Source organism: Gymnoscopelus microlampas (genome assembly GCF_963454915.1).
Source record: "Gymnoscopelus microlampas genome assembly, chromosome: 23".
Taxonomy (NCBI): Eukaryota; Metazoa; Chordata; class Actinopteri; order Myctophiformes; family Myctophidae; genus Gymnoscopelus; species Gymnoscopelus microlampas.
This window is the reverse complement of record NC_139960.1, coordinates 26,338,584-26,362,401: the sequence shown is the minus strand read 5'-3', so window position 1 is coordinate 26,362,401 and position 23,818 is coordinate 26,338,584. Positions and strand designations below refer to the sequence as shown.

Here is a 23,818-nt window from a genome sequence, read left to right as displayed (position 1 = left end):
TAGGCTATGTGAATAATGATGATGTGCTTTTTTTAAATATGACAATGCTGTATCCTTTATATTTAGAACGTTGCTCAGCTGATGTTCAGGCAATAAAGAGGCTACTCACAGGTTGTTGAGAGTTGATTAAAGCATTTGTGATGCATGATGATTGTTGTACAGTTTCCTTAGAGCTTTTCAGTTCATGTGGTAACGCTAGTATGCAACGTCTTGCTTGTGCATCGCCCTCTCGTTTGAAAGTGTGTGGCATATATTAACTTGTATTGATACAAATAGTTTTGACTGTTCAATATCGCGCAGCCATCTATCTTGACAACTTATCAGCAACAACACCTCTCCTTTTCCTGTCGCCCCTTCACAATAAAGCGTCTCCCCTTTTACCTCCCAATGCCCCAAATTTTACCCAGGTTATTATTTACAGGAAATAGGTGTGACTTAACAGTGTGGGAGAGCACGACGCGGGCCGGCGAGAGAGACGGGGCGAGAGAGAGAGGGCTCCGGTGCGAGGGGGGGGGGGACTGTCAGTCGGAGGCCCCCCTTAGGGTGGAGGCCTGTTTCAATTGAAACGGGTGAAACATACAGTAGCAAAGGCCACCACTGGTCCCAACATCATTTACTTTGCCACCCACTAGATTTTTCTGAAACTACGGCCCTAACCCTAACCCTAACCCTAATACCAGAAGGTTCAGAAACCAGATCATAAATGTACTGTGGCGCAAGGCTGTTTAAGGCTTTAAAAACGAACAGTAAAATGTTTAAATCAATACGATGTTTCACTGGTAGCTGGTGGTTAAGCATAAGCTGTTTTGTTCTTTGCCCTCAGCACAAACTTGGAGAAGCTACTGCTTCTTAATGTGCATCATAAAATTGCAAGCATTAAGTGGGAGTGTAGCAGCATGGAGAAAATGTTATGTAGAACCTGGATCACCTGTGGGGACAATCTCAATTAGATGCGGTGGGGTGAGATGGCGTGGAGTGTTTAAACACAACTGCAGTGTTTCTGAAATTCTCTGGATACTGTATCTGCACTAAAGCTAGTGTTAGTTATGCATGATTATTATCAGCTACACCTTGGAGTAGCTACATCCCTAGTGGAACACTAATCATTTATTTAATAGTAGGCTATAATAACAACGATACAGACCATTGCCATTGGAGAATCAGACAGAGTAGATAAAGCAGCCGAAGCCATGTTAACAATGGTGAAATATGTCTGTCAGCCAGACAGAACAGCTCAATTCCCCTTTATTGCCCCTTAATTAAATCAATTCAATCTCAAATTTCTGACCCCTCTTAATAGAGACAGGAGACAATCTGGACTGTGAGACTCCTGAAAAATTATGTAGCTCTTGTCCGCGAACAAAATGATCAAAGCCGTATACCTTTGAGGTTGTGACTGTTAGCTTTCATTTGTATCGTATTTTTGCCTCTGAGTCCCTGGTGTTTGAAGGGATCTGGCCATATGGCACATTGTGGGATTTAAAAAAAAAACATTTTACTCACAGGCACCAAGATAAAGTTATGAAGGTCGATGTTCTGCGAGGCTGGGAAGGCGATGGTGTGCATGCTGAGTAGCTGCCTTTTAGCTTCACAGTGGGAGAGGGAGGGAGACGGGAACAGAGGAAGCGAGGAGAAGAAAAGAGAGAGAAGGAGGGAGGGGGGCACAGAGACTGGATGCTGGTAGGGTACAATGTACAGACTAGACTAGAAAGCCGAGTAGAGAGTAAAAATAATTTAACAGGGAAGGCATACAAGACTGAAGATTGAAGAATGAATATGAATATGGAAATGTGAGAGAGGTAAATGAATACTGCCAGGAGGGAGTGTAGGAGCTTCTCACCTGGGGCCTGCTGCTGGATAATTTGGATTCAGAAGCTTCCACATTGTCTCCTGTATCTCATTCCCTGATTCATCTCAAGTTCTTTAAGTGATACAGACTTGACACTGAAGCCTCATTTACACTTGTTCCTCTGGTTGTCTGTATTAGTTTATTCCAGGCTAGACTAACAAGCCCCTGCATACTTTGTTCCAGAAGCACAAGAAGAAAGGAAACTCGAAATTGAAAGTAGCCCCTAGGCGGTGAGACATTTTTTGCTTGGCGAACTGCTGTAAAGATTCAGAACAAGCGTGAAAGTCACAGTATCTCACTGCCTTTCCAACATGGTCAGGTTTCAGTGGTTGAATGTATTTTTTGGGGGAATTGCCAGATTTGAGTAAAACCCATCACTTTGATATTGCTATCTATACTGACTGGAGAACAGCAAGGTAGGGGTTCTAATTAACTCATGAATTAATTAATTAATTAATTCAAAGATGAAACAAACATGCTGGGCGTTTTGTGCTTTGAAAACTGTCTCTTGCCACAAAAAAAGAAAGACATTTTAAAATGAATGAAAAAAATCACACCCAGTGTGAAGTGGGCGGTGTGTGGTCATCACAACATGACTCACTTTAAAAAAAAGATAAATGAGTTTTTTTAAAGTCCATACATAGGGCTGCACATGTGTCATGTGTTTCGCTAGCCAATCACAGTCCTGAATTTGCAAAGTCAGCCAATCACATTACAGTTAGTGGTGATGACACTAGCTGTAATGTGATTGGCTGATATGAAAAAAGTATCGATTTGCATTAACAATGGAAGGGTTAGGGGGTACACACATTTTTTGGTCGGTGTCCAAAACTCACTTATAGGGGGCGGCTACACCGCCCCAAAAATCACACCCAGTGTGAAGTGGGCGGTGTGGTCACAGTGGTCATCACAGTGATGGAAGTGATTCACTTAAAACTAGAAAATGTGCTCCTCGGAGCACAGGTCTCCGCCAGGCGAGGTGGTAAAACTGTTCCTGATTAATTAAGTCTTACCTATTTATATTACATATTGTGATGTCACGTGAAGCTTGACCAATGTTAGGTGTTCACAGGACGGACACACACACTCACACGGACGGACAAAGTGAAAACATGCTCTCCACCATGCCTTCGGTCTGGCGGAGACTTTGGCCTTGGGTCCACTTTCTGACATCTTCTTTAAGAATGCGGCACCAGCTTCATTAACTTGAACGTCTTCTAGTTCTTTAAGTGATCTGTAGCGTCTCCTCTCACTGGTGTAATGTGCTCGTTGATGTTGTCTTTAATCTATTGAATACTGTGACCAGTGCCTTCTTTTCCTTTCGATGTTCTTTACAGACTCTTGTACTTTTTCTTCCAGAGAATGTAGCAATCTTTGCTGTGTCATGTTGTCAGCATTTGTGGCTCGTCTTTGTTTTTTGTCATTTAGGGATTCAATTGCTCTTTGTCTCTGTTTCTTAGCTTTGGCCTTCTGCTGTCGGCGTTGCGCCTTTGCTTCTTCATGAGGTTTCAGACGATGATTTCCTGCTTCTTCAGTTTGCGTAATGAGAGTTAGTTGCATTGTGTGATCTCAGCTGTGATCTCTGTTTGTACTGGAAAGTACTGTTCCTGAATGATCCTGTCTAAGCTATTGATTACCTCACTTCCAAAGACATAAATAGTCTTTGGAAGTGACACACCTATTTATAGGATTTTATTTTGTCATGCGTCCCTCTAGCCAATCAAAAGCATTGGTGACAACATATTGTCACGTGTCACGTGGAGCTTGACCAATGTTAGCTTGGCTGGGGGGGGGGGACACACAGCGGGACGGCAACGAAAACATACTCTCCACCATGCCTTAGGCCTGGCGGAGACAAAAAAACATAAAAGTGTTTTAAGTCCATACTGCTATTCATAGGGCTGCACATGTGTCATGTGTGTTTCGCTAGCCAATCACAGTCCTGAATTTGCAAAGTCAGCCAATCACATTACAGCTAGTGGTGATGACACTAGCTGTAATGTGATTGGCTGACTTTGCAAAAGTATAGATTTGCATTGACTGTGGAAGGGTTAGGGTTGTAGACTGCGTTGTAGACTATTGGCCAATCACGGTGCAGGATTGGTCAGTGTCCAAACCTCCCAAAAATGACAAAAGGGTAATCTTATATCTTCAACACTGGTTCTCAACGTTGGATCCGGGAACCCCCAGGAGTCCTTGAGGGGGATCCAAGGGGTCCCTGGCTAAATGATTGATAGTTAGGAACCAAATGGAGTGTACAGGTCTGTAAACGGGTCCATTTGGTTCCATTTGTACCCGTTCAGAGTTGGATGAGGATTTTACATTATAGATTAGCGTCCCAGAGATTAAAAAATAAATCGTATCAAATGAGGGTCTGTGTGGAGTTTGCATGTTCTCCCCGTGTCCCCTAGGGTAGATATCCTCACAAAAAAACATGCAGTAATCCTAGTCTCTATACTGCCTCCCCCTGGTCAGCCGGGGCGCCTGATGGAGGGGAAAGAAACTGGTTGGAATAACGTGTTCCTTCTATGCGCTACGTCCTACTGGGGAAACTCCCTCCTGTCAGGTGATAAGAAGCCGCCTGCTCACACCTCATGCGTTGAAGGAAGAATGAGCTCAGATCGGGGCCCTACCCAGGCTGGCAGAGGGAGAGTAGCGCCCAGGATTACAAGCTTAGGCATTGGCACTGAGTGAAAAAAATAGGGTTACAAAATCAAGATTTAAAATGAAGATTTAGAAAATAAAAATAAAAATGAGGGTCCGTGGTCTAATGCATATCATACTGGGGGTCCTTGAAATAAAAGATGCTGAGAATCACTAATGTGCAAAACATTCTTCTGTCCCTTGGTTTGGTGCAGGCCACAGTTGCAGCCTTTGCAGCCAGTGAGGGCCACTCCCACCCACGGGTGGTGGAGCTGCCGAAGACAGAGGAAGGGCTGGGCTTCAACGTGATGGGTGGCAAGGAGCAGAACTCGCCAATCTACATCTCACGCATCATCCCTGGGGGAGTGGCCGAGAGGCACGGCGGTCTGAAGCGAGGGGACCAACTGCTGTCTGTCAACGGCGTGGTATGTCAGTCAGATCAAGGGAATCTTTGTGCGTGCGTGCGTGCGTGCGAGCGAGCGAGCATGCATACGTTTGTGTGTGTGTGTGTGTGTGTGTGTGTGTGTGTGGGAGGTCAGAGTGGGTTTCTGGTTTATGTTTACATGGAGTTCTATATGCATTTCCGCCAACACAGCTCTCATTGAAGCTTGCATCCATCTACAGAAGTCTTTCTTTCTTTCTTTCTTTCCTTTATTTATTCAGGGGACACCATTGAGAGCAAAGCTCTCTTTTTCAAGGACACCCTGATAACAGCATTTAAAACAAATGAAATACATACATAATGAAAAACCATAACAAACATTTGAATCAAATTACGATCATCACAGATACAAATAAATATAGTGTTACATGAAACAGGAGCAGTTACTATGCAATGTGTCCTCAAGAAGTACCCTAAATGTTTGTACTGAGACCAATCGCTCCAGTTTCGAGTCCTGAAGTTTGTTCCATTTGTGTGGAGCATAATACATGAAAGCAGTCTTTCCTTGTTCACTGTTCTTCCGTGGACTTGTATATCTAATGTGTGATTGTGAACGCGTTGCATGTCCAGTAACTTTTGGCACTAAAAGCGACGATAGGTACAAAGGAAGCTTACCACACAAGGCCTTATAAATAAATAACATGCTGCTCTCTCCGTACTGCGAGAGAAGGCCAACCCACTTTATCATATAAAATACAATGATGGGTGAGATATTCATCACCAGTGATAAAACGTAGGGCACTGTGGTAGACTGCATCGAGAGGCTTAAGTGTGGAGGTTGAAGCATGCATGTACAGCATATCACCATAGTCAAACACCGACATTATGACAGATTGAATAACAGTTTTTCTGCTGCTAAAGGAAAAGCAGGACCTGTTTCTGTAGAGGAAACCAATCTGTCCTCTTAGTTTTTTAGTAAGGTTCTCCACATGAATCTTAAATGAGAGCTTAGAATCTAGCCAGATGCCCAGGTATTTATAAGAGGAGACCAGCTCAATTTGTTCACCTTTAAGAGTGTAAACACCCGATGAGGGATTTATGTTTAGAGACCTAGTAAATACCATACATTTTGTTTTTTTAGAGTTCAGAACAAGTTTAAGATTAATCAAAGCCCACTGAAACCTATTAAAGGCAGTCTGCAAATGTGCAGTGGCCACTTCTAACGTCGGGCCAATGCAGTATAAAATTGTGTAAGTGCAAATATGGCACAGTCCTCTTGTGGTTTGCAATACGGTTTCTTAGTGAAACAGCATCCTGAAATAAAAATCCTATATCCACCTATAGCTAACCTGTAACAAGTTGGACTTGTTATGATGAAGTTGGTGGAGCTGCTATTTGACTTCTTGATCAATAATTGAGTGAAACCACTCTGTGGAAGCCCAGGGAAATACTTTAAAGACTGGATTGGACACGACCGGTGGCATTAATTGTAAACCTGCTCATGTTTGCTTTATCGAGTGGGTCTTAAAAACACAGCGGGAGTTCTAGTTTCTGTCCGGGAAGGCCACATTACATTTTAAGACCAATTAAGATTGGCCTACTGTTGTTCTGTCTACCTCTCTTACAATTCTCCTTCCCTTCAAGCACCCTCACCCTCACGCATTCCACATTTTGGTGGCATAATAGTAGAATGAATTCATCCCCATGTTTGTGCCGAATCTGGTGGGAACGAGATCAATGGAATCCCTCTGGGGTTGTGCCCGTGGGCGTTTCTTACTCCATGTCCATATTCACACTCTTTCCTCAAATTTTCTCTCTCTCACCATACTACCCCACCTCCATTCCACCCAGAGTGTGGAGGGGGAGCATCACGAAAAGGCAGTGGAGCTGCTGAAGGCGGCCAAGGACAGTGTGAAGCTGGTGGTCCGCTACACGCCCAAGGTGCTGGAGGAGATGGAGGCGCGCTTCGAGAAGCTGCGCACGGCGAGGAGACGGCAGCAGCAGCAGATCCTCATACAGCAACAGCAGCAGCAGAACCTGACGCCCCAGCAGAACCACATGTCATAGGTGAGACTGCTTTGAAGTTGTGTGCGTGTGCGTGTGCGTGTGCGTGTGCGTGTGCGTGTGCGTGTGCGTGTGCGTGTGCGTGTGCGTGCGTGCGCCAGAGAGACAGGGGAAAGAGACAGAAGGAGAGAGAGAGGGAGCATAACATTTTCTGTGGGACAGATAGGGTCAGGACCAGCAGGTGTCGAGAACTGATGAGAGGTGATGGTGAGGGATTTACATACTAATAATTATGCTAATATACTATTTCCATCACTAATTTACTCTTGGAGTCGTGCATAACACGAAGGCTGCTCTTTCAGCAGACTTGAAACTACTTAAAACGTATCTGTGTTCCACTGGGAGCGAGGATAAATATAAATTGATCTGGACAAAGTTAGTTAGACTCAGTGAAACTGTGGACTTGGATTGTTATGCAGTATGGATTTGTTAATGACTCAGACCATGACAATCATTTTGCTGTTTTTAAACAACCAAGTTTCAGCTAACAAATAACAACTTGAGTTGTTGCTGTTTTTACATAACAGCACTTTTTTCATACTGCATAATAGTGAAGATTCTTTGCTATAATATGAAAATGCTTCTATTTAATCTAGATTAGGCTATATCATGGTACCGAAATGTCAAAACATTCACTAAACATGTTAAACATTTCCTAAACTGGTGGTGATGATGTGCTGATGTGGAACTGGCTGGTCAACACGACATGAGCTTAGATCTTCCATGTGTCATTTTTGCATGTCACAGTGTTTTGGGTTCAGGGGATTTCCAAAGGCGTTCTATTTCAGGACTGGAATTAGACTGAAAGGCTGTAAGAAAGAAAGGTGTCCTCGTATCACCTTTTAAGAACATTGGGCCCGATTCATGAACCGTACTTACGAACAAATTTGTTCTTAGACCCACTTAAGACGTTTTTTAAGAGATTTTGGCATTCACAAATGTTTTCTTAGCTGTGATTTGTTCTTAAGTTAAGAAGAAATCTACGCATACTAGAGAGCACTCTTAGGGTGGCCTTTGAGTTCTTAAGTGTGATATGTTTGTGCAAAAATAATGAATAATGAAGTTTCTTCAATTCTACAGTTGTATAATATAGGATTTAAATTACAATAATATTTTTATCATATCTTTAGAGCAAAAAAGGTTCTCAAAGGTGTGGTCTGGGGACCCCCAGGGGTCCTTGAAGCTGTTCCAGGGGGTCCACAGCAAACGAGGAACAGCTTAATCACTTTAACCGTATTTTATACTTTGTTTGAAAATAGCTGATCTACAAGCTCACAACGCGTCCCATTACTGGCAATTTTGAACTTGTAGATCGGCTATTTTCGAAACATTTTGATAAATCTTGAAAACATTTCCCTAGCAGAAAATATTTTCAGGTGGGGGTCTGCAGCCAAATGCATCTAACCCAAACAGACCCGGTTGAGTTGAAGCCCAAGCCCCATACCCACCCCATAACCCCCCACCCAACCCACCCTCATCGCCCCCCCATACCCCCACCCCCATATCCCGACATTCGCCACACCCCCATTTTCAAGTCCCCTTCCTACCTGAAAGCCCCCCTGTACCCACCCATCACACCCATCCCCATACCCCACACAGCCCCCTACACCCTCCTTGCACCACCATATCACCCACCACACCCCTATTTCCACCCCATTACATACCAAGCAGCTGCTACCTTAAAGACCCTCTATATCCACCCACCAGCTTTCAGTACTAAAATGTTTTATATCCACTACTAACGCTACTCCTGAACATGAAATATGGATAACATTTTTAACAGCTAATTTCAGCAAATTTACATTGATATCGAGTGGTGATATGTTGATTAATGTGAGAGAAATAATAAAATACATTCATTCATTTAAAAAAATAATTTGCTGTTCACTTCAGAAGTACCTCCACAGAAATACTTATTTATTTTTATGTTTGGAGTCTGGTGTTCCACCATCTTTAGGCTTTAGTTTAGGTATTCTTTACTTCATTCTCTCAACTTTATTTCTCTGTGTGATTTCCTGTGATTTCTGTGTGCAGCAATCACACACAGGTGTGACTGCAGGCAGAGCCTAAGAACATTTCATGAATCTGACTCGACTTCTCTTAGGAATTCACTTAGGAAGAAATTTAAGAAGACAACTTACGAATTTATTGCTGAATGAGGCCCATTGGGCCTCATTCAGCAATACATTTACATCTGAATACAGTCAGATTCATGAAACGTTCTTAAAAGGCAGAATTGTTCGTAACTATGTTCTTGATGATGATGAATCACAATCCTCGTAACTTGAAGGGGTGTGCCAGTTAATCCTAATTACCATAGGGAGCCTCCCCACCAATCCCCATATAAGGCATGACTGCATGGCTCTGCCTGCAGTCACACCTGTGTGTGATTGCTGCACACAGAAATCACAGGAAATCACACAGAGAAATAAAGTTGAGAGAATGAAGTAAAGAATACCTAAACTAAAGCCTAAAGATGGTGGAACACCAGACTCCAAACATAAAAATAAATAAATATTTCTGTGGAGGTACTTCTGAAGTGAACAGCAAATTATTTTATTTAATTAATGAATGTATTTTATTATTTCTCTCACATTAATCAACATATCACCACTCGACATCAATGTAAATTTGCTGAAATTAGCTGTTAAAAATGTTATCCATATTTCATGTTCAGGAGTAGCGTTAGTAGTGGATATAAAACATTTTAGTACTGAAAGCTGGTGGGTGGATATAGAGGGTCTTTAAGGTAGCAGCTGCTTGGTATGTAATGGGGTGGAAATAGGGGTGTGGTGGGTGATATGGTGGCGCAATGAGGGGTGTAGGGGACTGTGTGGGGTATGGGGATGGGTGTGACGGGTGGGTATAGGGGGCTTTCAGGTAGGAAGGGGACTTGAAAATGGGGGTGTGGCGAAAGTCGGGATATGGGGGTGGGGGTATGGGGGGGGCGATGAGGGTGGGTTGGGTGGGGGGTTATGGGGTGGGTATGGGGCTTGGGCTTCAACTCAACCGGGTCTGTTTGGGTTAGATGCATTTGGCTGCAGACCCCCACATGAAAATATTTTCTGCTAGGGAAATGTTTTCAAGATTTATCAAAATGTTTCGAAAATAGCCGATCTACAAGTTCAAAATTGCCAGTAATGGGACGCGTTGTGAGCTTGTAGATCAGCTATTTTCAAACAAAGTATAAAATAGGGTTAAAGTGATTAAACTGTTCCTCGTTTGCTGTGGACCCCCTGGAACAGCTTCAAGGACCCCTGGGGGTCCCCAGACCACACCTTTGAGAACCTTTTTTGCTCTAAAGATATGATAAAAAATATTATTGTAATTTAAATCCTATATTATACAACTGTAGAATTGAAGAAACTTCGAGAAGTAATTATTTTTGCACAAACATATCACACTTAAGAACTCAAAGGCCACCCTAAGAGTGCTCTCTAGTATGCGTAGATTTCTTCTTAACTTAAGAACAAATCACAGCTAAGAAAACATTTGTGAATTCCAAAATCTCTTTAAAAACTTCTTAAGTGGGTCTAAGAACAAATTTGTTCGTAAGTACGGTTCATGAATCGGGCCCAATGTCTTGAGATTCCAGGCGCTGCAAAAGTGTTGCCTTTGGGAATGGACCTATAGGGATCATCAAGTCCACTTTTCAAGTTAATACGCTATTGGATTTACCTGCTCAATTTCAGTGTCTTTTCTTATGAACTAATGCTAAAAACAAATCAACTGATTCGGCAAACATACCCACGGCTCACAAGAATGATGGTCTTCTAGCTCTTTGAATTGTCAGTTATAGATTACATCAAGCACTTCAAGCTTCATTTATTAAGCATATGGTTGCAGAAGGCAGGCATAATGATAAAGTACTTTGCTGCACAGCCTTTTGATGTATGACATCCAATTCTTTTTTCAGTTGTAAAAATTCCATCATTCCACCCTAAGCGGGACTGGGTCTTGAAACCTTGAGCAGCCAGCATCGTCAGTACAATAATGATCCCACCACGTGGGCTGCAGGTTTAGACTAGCATAGAGTGATTATATCTGATTCTCTGCAGGAATATGGATGAGGAGGTAGTATTTGTGAAGTCATATTATCTCTACCTCAGGGTTCGACTGAGCCTGAGGAATCCATCTGAGAAATCTGTCCGTCCGTCCTTCCGTCTGTCCGTACAGTAGCCTACAGTACGTTGGAACAGCAGGCTCCTCCTCCGCCCCATTTTTGGCACTTAAGATCTGGCACTTAGGGTCAAATTAATCCATTCCTGTGATTCCATGGAGGTCTGTTTAATGATATAACTGCAGGAGTGTTATATTCTTCTTATAAAACTGTTGCTTTGTTTGTGCGTGTCATAAACAGTCTATCATGTGAAGTAAACGGGACATAAAACGGATCGTCAATCTGATTACTTTAATTAAGAATTTGGCTCATGTAACCGCAGCTGACAAGGCACACATCAGATTCAGAATGAGTTTTGATTTACAGTGTGCTACCGATAATGTAATCACTGTGTCGTTATATAAGGTCTCTGCCGGTCCTAAAGTAATTTAAACGAGATTGCATGGCCATCGAGTCTGTGATAGTTTTTGATTTTTCACAGTTTTTTTTTGTTTTATTTATTTTTTACCATTCTATTACCGTTCTTTCTCTAAACTATATCAAAATGACATCATTTTATAATGAATGGTCATTATCTAAGCCAAACACAATGTACAAAGATGCATACGTGCCGCTTCTGAAATGCTCCCGGTGGGGGTTGATGGCTGTGCGGAAAGCCGCACAAAACTTTGTTGCTTCTGGAATGTAATGCTTCCACACTCAGTGGAAATGAGGCGTTAGCTTCCATATGGTAGGTAACGGAGAGGTCACGTGCAGATTGGATTATTTATCCTGAATATTTTCAGTTTTCTAAATAAAGAATAAAAGAAGCTTTCACATTCCTCTGGACTGGAGAGTGATTCATAACTGTGCTCATAGCCGCGGGAAGACCTTTTAGGTTAGGGGTGCGGTATGCGCACCTCATGCACGCGCGCGCAGCGCGTGCATTTCGGTTTTAGGGTTAGGATTAGGGTTAGGTTAGAGTTATGTTATTTAATTCATATTTTTGCCTATTTTATTATCAACATTTTTTTTTTATTTTTTTTGATGGGGGGGGCGGGTACCTGGGGGGAGGGGGGGCGGCCGCACCCCCCCCCCCCGCACCCCTACTTCCCGCGGTACTGACTGTGCTAGAGTGAATGTTTAAAACGGCATCAGTGGAGTTAAACAGTATTCCTGGGTTATGGGCATATTCAGAAATTAGTTTGGAGAAATGCTGTGCTTGTGCATCCTTAACTACTACAGCATTAAATTCCTTCACAAGATCTTCCATGCGGTATAACACATTTAGTTTAACAGCTTTCGATTTCCTTTCTGCCTTTCGCCGTTCCCTCTTGACAGTACAGATCTCAGCATCATTGAGCCAGGGAGATGATTCTACAGATGCTTTTTTTCTTGGTTTTTACAGGGGCTACAATTTCTAGGGTGATAGATGATGATGATGAATTTCACTGGCAGGCATTGGCCTTTCACGCCCCTACACCCCTATGGCCGCCATTACATCAACCTGATTTATATTATCTGAAGTCAAGATCACTATTTTGCCGTAAAGCCAGTGAACAAGGACAATGTTGCGGCCACTGTTGGTAGTGGCTGAAAAGCCACTACCAAGTGACCACCCTGACTCTAATCCGGCGTTTCAGAAACACACAGAAGACTACTCAGTTTTATGGCCAATAATGGAACATTAGCCCTAATGTTCTGTTGAAAATCGTGTTAGTGTCCCTTTAAGTAAAAACATTTATGCACTTGGAAAATACTTCCCACTATGTTGCGTAAAATGCAGGCATTAATACCTCATTTATATTATACTACCTCCACCGATAAATAGCAGATCCTGTAGATCGGCTATATTTGGCGTGGGACACCTGCATACCATACCACTAAGAAAAAATCTGGCTTACGGCTCTGCCATTCCATCATTGACTGAGCTGTCAGCTGGTGCCTTATGTATGTCTCACCCTCAGTATTTTTGTTTTCATATTTTCTATCATTGGCAGGATGTTCTCAAATAAGAAGTGACGGCAAAACGAGACGTGGATCTTAAGAACCATCTGTTTGTGCTGAGGATCCCAATGGAGTCATGCAGAATACAAGACTCTCTCTCTTCTCTCTCTCTCTCTCTCTCTCTCTCTCTCTCTCTCTCTCTCTCTCTCTCTCTCTCTCTCTCTCTCTGTCTCTGTCTCTACTGTGTACCACCAAATACTGAGCAAAAATACAAAGAGCTGTTCATCCTGGAATTGGTGCTTGGAAGACATGTATGAAAACATAAGAGAAAGGCTAGCATTGAAAGTCATCCCTCTTAAGTTCATATTCCCTTTTCAATTATTTTCTCCTCTAATTGGTGAATGTTGTGTTATGAAATCCTTCTCTTTTTTTGTTGTCATTTCATTTATTGTCATCCATTTCTTACAGCATCCTTTACTGACATTTATTTTGCCATGACACATTTGCCATGTACAGTGTTGTTTCTATTGATTCTTCTACTGGTGCTTGTGTTGATAAAAATGACCATTGTCTTTTGTGTGTGTGTCCAAACTTGTCCTGTTTTGGATAAGTGTGAAATTTTTTACCTTCTATATTGTAGCAAGAAAATATTTTGTATTTGGGAATCTTCTAGATTTAGCAATAACACACAGTCTTTAATTCTACATGGAACACAAGCATCAAGGTCAGATACATGTATGATTTATTGGATGGATGAAGTAAAACTGGATCTTTTGCACTCTGTGATGTAAGACGACTTGTTTTGACATGAAGTCAGTTAGTCGATGGCTATGTCATGGTGAGTCCCTCCACAGTGTCAAAGAGATTATTGATTTAGTTGGAACATAGAACAATTAATGTGCAATAAATGTATTATTAGACTGGAGGTAAGCCTCAAGAGATCTATCCAGATAATATATAGATATACAGTATATACAGTATATGAGTTAGATACGTCTCAAAATACAAGATAGGTTCCCGCAAGGACACAAAGAATGTCAACATGTCACTCGAACGGCGTGAATCAAATATGATTACGTTTATGTTTATTTTTCAGATCAGTCTAGTTTATCGTTTTATTGGAGATTTAGTTTTATTTAAATATGTATTGTATACTTTGTTAGACTTCATGATTATAATTAAAAAATCATCATTATATTACCGCTGGATATTGGTACATACAGTCATACACCTGAATCGCATGGCTACTAAACCATCTTTGATCTGCTCGTCCAGTTTCCATATTTGACAATCATTGTGAGACTGTGTGGAATGTTTTATCTGTCCCTCTGAGCAGTAAGAGGTCTTTGTTTTTGTTTTTCTTTAAACCCTTGTAACTAAACTACTGACCATACAAGCCAGAATTAAAATGCCAATGTGGCTCTATTGATTTATTGTTGCCAGTGAACTCGTTAGGGTTAGTTACACCAGATGACATCACGTTAGACTGACGGTACATTTTATTCGATTACATTTCAAGTAGGCAGTGTTTTACCTAGTACATCCATGATGTGTGCCATCCCGATCTAGCCAGATTTGACCTGGTTTCCTAATTGGCGTGTTTGCTGTAAGGTCTGCATAGTGCAAATGTAAGTCTTAAGGGACCTCAGTGTTAAAGGATATTGGGAAACCTGTCACTGTTTAGATCAAATTATTTCTGTCCCTTCCTCACCCCCCAAGCAGTAGGCCTACATCTTAATGTACATAGCAATCCAAATCCTAAGTGTTAATTTAACTCTGAGATTGTAAGGATCACTTTTTACTCTGTCAGAGCTAAATTAACGCTCAGGATATTATTGTGTGGCAGAGCCTTTTTGTATCTTTAATTCAAGTACTCTTTCTTAATTGAAGACTTGCATTTTTGAAGCTGGTAGTCCTGTATTTACCGTACAGATCAAAAAATAAGAAAACAAACCGGTGATATGCAATTGTTATACATATTATATTTGTATAAATAAATCTATGTGCTTGTGTACAGTGATACATTTGTCTCTTGTTTGATGTCTCTTGAACTGCATTTAAGTTTGTGAGGCTTTGTTGATTGCTCAGTATTGGGGGTTTGATGTGTAGTTAGACCTACATCAAAACATAACAGTCTTTGGATATAGTTCATTATAGACATTAAGATTACTTGTGTATTACTCCAGGGTGAAAAAAAGTCTACCACAGCAACCTTGTTTAAATGCAGCTGTATGCAATGCTTGTGTGGCATTTCTCACTGGTCCAAGATTTAAGCATCAGAACCAAGTCAATTACCTATGTCAGACCAATACAGAGAGCAGACACTGAAACTAATCCAGAGACTCAGTGGACCTTGTAAACCGGTAAACTCAAATGGTGACAGAGGAAACATCTTTCAGTGCTGCCCTGTCGTAGGCCTAGCAGGCAGTGTGCTACACGTTGCTTTTAAATCAAACATATTAAAATGCCAGACAGAAAATAATTAAGTTTCCCTGCTGCGAGCAGTGAAGTATTCTTTTACACCTGAATCTATTCACAACACATGAAATCCTACAGTCATTTATTTTTCATTTCATTGACCACTGATAGATCTTGTCAGTGGAATTGCGTTGCTAGGGAACTGCTGGGATCCACGTTTATTTTGAGTCATGAATGATATTCACAAAAACTGCAACAAAAAATAAACTTGGACCCATTGTTGTCAAGTGCCCTTCTTTGCAATCTGTTGACAAATCCTGTTTCCTTGTCCCCTTGACAACCAGTTAATGAGATGCAGGTGGGTCAGGGACCTCACTGATGAAAGCCTGCAGGTAACATTGTCCCATGGCACCAAGGTGGAAATAAAATGCAATTTGTCCTGCTCGGAAAGGATGTTGAAAGTTATTTTGAGAATAATTGCAATTTCACTGGTAAGAGACCACACCTTCTGCTCAAGTTAAACAGTATAGTTGAAAGGAATGAGATGTATGTACAGTATTGATGAGGAGCCTGAGGTGGAGTGAGACTCAGGGTGGGGGTGTATAGTCTCGGCTCTCGGGAGCCAGACTAACATGGTTGCTCGGTCCTGGAGCTGTCTGTCGTCTCTGCTCCGAACGCTGCCTCCCCCGGGGCTCCTGGAGGAAAGAAAGTAGAGATGTAGGAGAGCAAAAATAATGGAGGAATGTTGGGGAGGAGGAGGCCATTTTGAAAACGGCGAGCGAAATCAAACAGGTAAGTGATACAATCCCAGGTGTATTCATACTGTGGTGATTGCAACGTGGATTGGCTGAGAGATAAGCAGCGCAGGTGAACTTGATCGTGAACGTGAGTGGCTGACCAGAGGGCGGTCTCTACTCCCGAACCTACATAACATAATACAAATTTCTCCAAAAGTGTAAATATCATTGCCCAATTTGAGCAGGAAAAAAAAACATTTCACTATTGAACTTTTACTCAAATTAAAATTTGAATAGGCTACAGGACTTTTACTTAGCCTACAGAGTATTTCTACATTGCTGCTTTTAAAACTGAGTAGGCCTAGGCTACTTCTTCCACCACCGGTGGTAGGCCTACAAATGTAAAATGGGCATGGTAACAAAGCTCTCCTATTAATGCCAAACATTAATGCTGTTCACTAACACAGGCTGTTTTTATTGTTTGAGAAAATTGGTATTTAAACAGGAAACCATGTGTGGCAGTTAGACAAAGTGTTTGAGATAAAACCCTACAACTCAGTCTTGTCATTTAATCACAGCATACAGCTATTCATCTCATCTCTGTCAATGATATTTAAACATCTGATGTGTAGAATCGTATCTTCTTTATCATGGCTTGTCAAATTAAATATCTAAAGACACTTCCACCTTGTGGTTTCTAACAGTACTGCAAGATGTCTGCTCAGACCACCAGTCCTACTCAGTTCAAGTCAAGAAACATCCTTGTTAATGCCAGCTAGGACGAGTAGCCTACCAAATGTAATAGAGCTAAAATAAAACACAATTAAATCTTTAATCAGAAAAAAATTAAGACTGATATTGATTTATGTAAATCATGTTATCTTCTCTCATGTTGTTAATTTGAAACCTTAATAACCTTGATGTACATATTTAGGTCTCTATTGATACAACCTTGGTGAATGAGTGATTTATGATTGTATAAGCTGGGTTTGCCAGTGGAAAACAACATCATTGACATTTCGACTGGAGTCAGCAAGCCGAGGTTATTGAAATACAACCCCCCTTTGGTATGTCCACTATGTTTCAGACCACGTACAACCTGTATTGTGCCTCAGGGACCGAGACAAGCTACAAGTCATTTCTTTTGTTCAGAGTGTTCTAGCCTACTCTAATGTGTTCTTGTTATGAATACTGTATATAAATCGAAATCCACGTTTCCTTTCATGGCAAGTGAGGTGAATGATGGGACGTTATTTTGTGGATGAACTTGACTGTAATGTATTCTGTGTTGAACTTGTTCAAATGCAGGCAAGTGGCAGCTGCTAAAGTTAAATAGATATCGTTATAGCCTCATAGCATAATTGCCTATGTCATATTTTTAAGGTTTTCAAAAAAGAATAAATGAAAAATCACTATCTGCCGAAGTCAACTAGTTGACTAAGGCAATCATGAGAAAAAAATGTTCTTGTTTATCTGCATTTTCTTATTATTTATTTCTGCCTAACTCTACTCTCCTAACACTGTTGATTCACCCAGCCTTAATGCCTATGTCCTCAGTCATCAGAATGCTTGTTACGTTAAAAATATTTTCTACCTAAGTCAAAAAGTTGACTTAAAATGACTTAGGCAGAAAGTGATTTTGGAATGTAACAAGCATTCTGATAGGCTAAGGACATAGGCAATAAGGCACAATGAAGCAGCAGTGTTAGGAGAGTAGAGTTAGGCACAAATACATGACCTTTTGGGCACCAATAAATTCAAATTTAAAATCAGATTGTGTTCAACATGATCAAGGAGTGCCAGCACTACAGAGGAGAGACAGGTGACCAAGAATCAATTTCCTTCTTCACAAAGTTTCATGGTCGATCAGAATGAGTTACTGCCACAGAACACCTGGGTCTTAGGATGCGGAAGTCCCCTAAATATATGACGCTCCATAAACTTAGGCTATTTCACTTTAAAACACTTCTGGGGTCATTTTCACGCTTACTCTGACTTTTGTGTGAGCCTCAGACAGTATATAATATATGTTTTCAATATTTAGATTTAGATTTTAATCAGTTGCAGGTGTTCATGCTACAGGGGAACATATATACGTACATACATACATACATACACACAGTCAACTGTTAGGCAGGTTTTTTTTTTCAAACAAGATTTCACATTTTTTTATTTTATTAACACGAGAACAATGGCTTCCATTATAGCATTATAACAGCCCTCCTCTGAGACACAGACCGCGTAGACAAAACATTTACCATATAATGAGAATTAGTGAGGACCAATTTCCAATTATATGAAGATAGGTTGAAGATGGGTGAAGTCCTCCTTTAAGTAGTGCCACCCTAACTCCTTGGGCACGGCACCGAGCTCTAGCGCCCTCCTGGCCCAGAGTACCGTTCCTTTGGTCACCAAGAATACATTTAAGTCTATGGAGCGTCATATTTTAGGGAAATTCAGATTGAAATAACTTGACCCAGGACCGCTCACCGTCTTGGTTCTCATATCTCCAGGTTCATAAGCACCAGACCCAGGTGTCAGTACAAGTTCTGTGGCTGTAACTCATTCTGGGGGTGAGTTATACAAGGCTATCTATCTATCTATCTTACTTGCCATGTTTTTTCCTACAACATGACACCGTGCACAGGCTTTAATGGATGTGATCACACAAGGAGTACAATTAGAGGCCATTTGTTCTTTAAGTGTTGAAGGTATAATCAAGGGTGTTAATGGGGACTCACATTTGGTTGAGGAGAAAACATCGTTACACAATACAGCTCTACTCCACCCATCTACCACATTCCTGTTCTGTCGACATATATATCTATATAGGAGGCGAAAACTTCTGTTTTATTAGGATTTTATGTATTATATTGGTTATTATTGTTGATAATGATGGTGATGTTTACATACTGTAAATGCTTTAATTTCTCTCACTGATAATGAAATTCCTTTTTTTACGCTGTGTCTCTGCCTTAGGCTAGTTGTCTATGAGAGAGTCTCTCTGTATGTCTGTTTCCCCCGAGCTAATCTTGCAAACCGCTTTACCAATCAGCACCAAATGTCTTGGCCAGTAGGCCACAGAAGTGCCTTTAATGTTATAATGGAACTATGGAGTCATTATAACATTATACTGTATGTCATATACCTGTTAGATGATGGACATCACAGATAGCTGATATCACTGGCTGGCCACATGAAGTCCGAGATCCACAGTGGAACCATAACATTGTTCAGCTGTTCCAATGTGGATTCTAAGATCCACAATTATTATTATTATTTTGTTATTTTACAAGAAAATATCAAATGGTTGGTAAAATAAACACAAACTATAAAGACAATTGTATTCATTGATCAACTGGTAGTTTTCAAAAGGTAGTCCTCAAGAACTTTTCGTCCTTCTTCCCCAGCCTTATTTTCCATAACTTAAATTGGACTTAAATTCACTACAGTCGGATAATGGATATGCTGTCTACGTCCTGCTCATATTTTTTATTTAGTACTATATTGTGGTGTTGGCAGGTCTCACTTGCAAAGTGGTTCATACCTCAATGTGACTCTCCTGGTTAAATAAAGGTTACATACACATTAGTGGCCTGTTTTTACATCCTTGTCTGCCCACTATGACCTACTACCTATTACTCTTTTCAGCTGTTTGAACCACTGCTCACCTCAACCAAGATTAATTTTTGTTTTGATCAAAGGCAAATTTGTGAACTTAAGTGTGTGTAACACTGACATTTGTGGAGGTACTTTTAGTGACATACTGATCACTAATATTAATGATCTGATGGTGCTGGAATGGCGTTCATTTGATGAGACTGCGAGCTATGTTTTTCCAAACACCATCTGTATTACTTGAGTTAGATTGTTTGTTTTATTATGTCGTTTCTACACATTATTGCTTGGCAACTTAAAGTTTAGCGGCATCTGAACACGTGCTGTTAAGATGTTAAAGGGGTAACCACATCACATGAAGATGTTGTTGTATTCTTCACTGTCAAAGGAACATAATAAAGACACAAACCTTCGTACAAAACAATGAAAGCTTTAATGATTGCGACGGCAATGTGGAAAGTAACAAAAATACAATACTGCTTAAATACTACTTTGTGTATGAATAACGCACATTAAGTCAGCAACATTACATTAACTGTTAATTAAATATGTTTCATTAGGTATAAAAAGCATGTATAGAATAAATGGGCATTTACATTATATATTTACAATTATATGTACAGTATAAAAGTTGGACAGTGTTTGCCACATAACCTCAGCTACCACCGAGGTTCCTTCAGAACAGTTGTTCGCAACTCTGCTTTTTCTGCAAATTAAGCTGTATTTTGCACAGCATCTGTGGCAGTGATATACATAATGTCCAGGTCAAAGATGAGGCTTTCTTCACAGAACGTGGTAAACAGGCCTAGAACCAGGGCTTTCCGGCGTGCAGGGCTGGGAGTCAGAGCCACAGGGAGAGAAGGTCACCATGTCTCTCAATGCTCCTGCCCCACTCGCCTCCACCGAGGAGAGACGATCTACGATACTGGACAGGCACGCTAGGCTGCTGGCGCCAGGGGCCTTATCTGCCAAGCTCTCTGATGGAGGGGACCACAGAGATGGTTAGGGTCAGCTTCGGTTTCAACACATGGATGATTTCAACTAATAAACACAGCAATGTCCTGAATACTTATTTAACCACTTATACTTTGTCGTACGTCGAATCGCAAAAATATTGTTATATTATTATATTATATTTCTAAATTTTGAATATTTTGAGTCAGGGGGTAGCTTTCAATTCTTTGGAAATGTTCGCCTATAATGACATAGGGACTGGGGACACCAGGTTGAAATAGTGATACATTCTGAATTCAGTCCAATCAAAATAATAGTAAAAATGTACTGTAAATATGAGATAAGTACCAACATTGATCAGGATTACTTAGTATAAATGATACATTTCTGTCTCGTGGCAAAACCTAATATCCTTTCTTGTATTATGCAAATTGTACTTTTGGTGTTAATATATCCCACTATGTCTGTATGAATGAACACATTCATTCACCCATACTCACCATTCTTAGAGTAAGTGTAGCTGTTGCTGTAGCAGTGACTCAACTGAGGCCACACAGGACTGTTGCAGTCAGCCTTGAAGGAAAAGACAAATCACAACAATATAAGTACAATCAAACAAACAAACAAAAAAAATACATGAATGCAAAACAAAAGCATGACATAGTGCCAAGTCTCTTCTTTTCAAGGACTACATTTGGCCTTGCATTTGTGAATGCTTTTTTTGAAAAAAACTGAAGACAGATCGGCAGAATGGGTGTTTCATTTGAAATAGAATTCATGATATTTCTCACAGACCAATAAATCCTCAGTACCAGGGCAAGAGGGTTCTTGGCTTAACCAAAATCTACAAGCTCATAAAGCTTTGCATTGTGGCGCATTGTGAAGTTGTAGATCGGTTATTTCCGCCGCATGACACCATCGTATGATGAAGTATGAAATAGGGCTTAAGTGGTTATTTCACATCATCTACCTTGGAGACAGAATGGCAGCCATACACTCCCATACTATGCCCCTGTTCCAAGCGTGGCCAATCGATTGTATCAGTGGAAGCAACACCAGTTTGTGCAAGATGACACTCTCTCCTAGTAAATCTGCAGAAAATCCTGGCAGCGGTGTAGAACATGCAGTCAGGATGGAATGCAGAAAAGCACCCAGTTTTTCCTGCCAGACTTCAGTAAGGTGGATTTAGTTGGGTTTATTAGGGCTATAAAGTGTCCGGTGGTGGGAACACCACTACACCATCCACCATCACAAGCCCTACCCTGCAAAATCCTGAGTGTTAATCTAATTCTGAGAGTGTAACAATTGACCATTTACTGTATACACTTACAAGTTCAATTATTACTCAGTATTTTACAGTATATTGTATTAGTTGATTGTTACCTTAATTTGTTGTTCATGAGAACCATCTCCTGACTGACCAATAACAGCAATAACAACAAACATCATGGCTGGCTAGATAGTTTCATCTCAGATCAGACAGGAAACTGAGGAAATAGATGTTTGTATGAAAGTGTTAAGGGAGAGGATATGCATGGAGGAGCATGGTAATGGAGGTCTGGGGGCGATACAATCAAAGCAAGCTTATTTGATTACGTTTGTAAATTAGAAATGAGCTGACTCCATTTAAAATCAAATAAAACCTTGTGACATTGGACTGGTTTAATTTCACAGTCTGCATCCCGGGAACAGGCTAATCAACAAATGCTGTATCTTCTCGGCTGATGCTGGATCTGGAGCAGATATACAGTACTGTCTACCAGGCGACAGAGACTTGTTTAGCTCGATTAATACTTGCAGTAGTTGCATTCCAGTGTCGCACACCAAAAATAACAGATCTACAAGCTCACCACGACGCGTTGTGAGCTTGTAGATAGGCTATTTTTAGGGTGCGACCCGATGTGCAGCCAAGCATAACTCGAGTGAGAGGATGAACAGAGTAGAGAATGTGGATGAGAGGTCTCACCATGCTGTCAGAGCAACTGGATGATGGGCTCCCAGGCTCGGAGCTGCTCCCCCCGGGTAGGGTGTAGTAGTTCTCCACCTGTTCCTGGAGCAGGTCTTGCAGGCTCTCAATGTATTGTATGGCGTTCCGCAGGATCTCCACCTTGGGCAGCCGCTGGCTGGGGTTGGCCGAGGTGCAGCGGCGCAAAGCCTCGAACGCGTGGTTGACCTTCTTGAGCCGCCGGCGCTCCCGCATGGTGGCGGCCCGCCTGCGGTCCACCGTGCTGGACTTGCGCTTGCAAGCCTTGCAGGCCCACTGGAGGCAGTGTCCGGGCTGGTGAGGGGCTCCGGGGACCCTGACGTGCTCGTCCTCCTCGGAGCTGGCCAGCTCCATGCCGGCGCCGAACTCTAAGCCCTCTGGAGAAGAGTCATAGAAGATTTGAGACGGGGAGAAGACGTCCATGGTTTTCTCCTCTGTTGTGATGGATAGATGGACGGATGGATGAACAGAAGAACAGATGAAGTGCTATGGATAGAGCAGCGGGGGCGAGAGAGAAGACCTCTGAGTGATATGAGGGGGCTGTTGCCATGGGACCCTCCTTATATGCCCTGAGGCCTGAGCCCAAGGCCTACATTGGCCAGATCTAATTACCATGGCCCATTGGCCCATCCTGGAGGCAGGCAGGGGTTAGTTCAGCTCCCTCCCTGCCCGATCCCCAACCCACTCCCCCCTAACACCCCTCTTAGTACCCTGCAGAGTTTCCCACATCTGCACTTACTGGTGTTTTCCCACTCATCACCACGCTCGCCTTCCAATGGCACTTCTGCTGCAAGGCCATGATGAGTAAAATGCTCCGTAATGCTTTAAGAGGCTTGATGGCCATCACTATGCTTTCAAACAGAAAATAGCCATCGCACTATCAAATATAGTGAATGATGCATTTTTAAAACTGGCCTTCGAATGGCAAGAAAATGTGAGCTGTTAATTAAATGACAGTTTTAGGACAAACGCCTTGATAGCTAAAAGGATGTTTAATTAGCAGCTCCAATGTTATGACATTTTATGGGAGGTTTGTGAGAGAGTGTGACTGTGTAAGAGTATGCGGGTCAATTTTATGGTGGAGACAACAGCGTTGCAGATGCAGCCCAGCTGCAAAGGAAGG

The 23,818-nt window shown here is 41.6% G+C and overlaps 2 protein-coding genes across 2 annotated transcripts in view; one reads left to right on the top strand and one right to left on the bottom strand.

Annotated features, from left to right (window-relative positions):
* lin7a (lin-7 homolog A (C. elegans)) overlaps positions 1–15,004 on the top strand; it is a 54,933-nt gene extending 39,929 nt beyond the window's left edge. The window contains exons 5-7 of the mRNA XM_084049655.1: positions 4,708–4,917; positions 6,726–6,941; positions 13,038–15,004. Coding sequence (XP_083905781.1) covers positions 4,708–4,917; positions 6,726–6,941 — 426 coding nt within the window. The 3' untranslated portion in view covers positions 13,038–15,004. The remainder of the gene's footprint in view (positions 1–4,707; positions 4,918–6,725; positions 6,942–13,037) is intronic.
* A 5,167-nt stretch (positions 15,005–20,171) lies between these two features.
* myf5 (myogenic factor 5) lies at positions 20,172–23,133 on the bottom strand. Its single transcript, XM_084049861.1, has 3 exons — positions 22,678–23,133; positions 21,212–21,284; positions 20,172–20,734 (listed from the first exon to the last, which is right to left on the bottom strand). The coding sequence occupies exons 1-3, from the start codon at positions 23,116–23,118 to the stop codon at positions 20,541–20,543; spliced, it is 708 nt and encodes a 235-aa protein (XP_083905987.1). The 5' UTR covers positions 23,119–23,133; the 3' UTR covers positions 20,172–20,540.
* Positions 23,134–23,818: the final 685 nt, after the last annotated feature.

What these genes read in the sequence shown, in the direction of transcription:
- myf5 (XM_084049861.1), bottom strand. Translation starts at nt 23,118, where the DNA reads ATGGACGTCTTCTCCCCGTCTCAAATCTTCTATGACTCTTCTCCAGAG. An exon ending in CCAGTTGCTCTGACAGCATG is followed by an intron (nt 21,285 to 22,677) that starts GTGAGACCTCTC and finishes TTTTCCTTCAAG; the next exon opens with GCTGACTGCAACAGTCCTGT. An exon ending in CTACACTTACTCTAAGAATG is followed by an intron (nt 20,735 to 21,211) that starts GTGAGTATGGGT and finishes CCCCTCCATCAG; the next exon opens with AGAGCTTGGCAGATAAGGCC.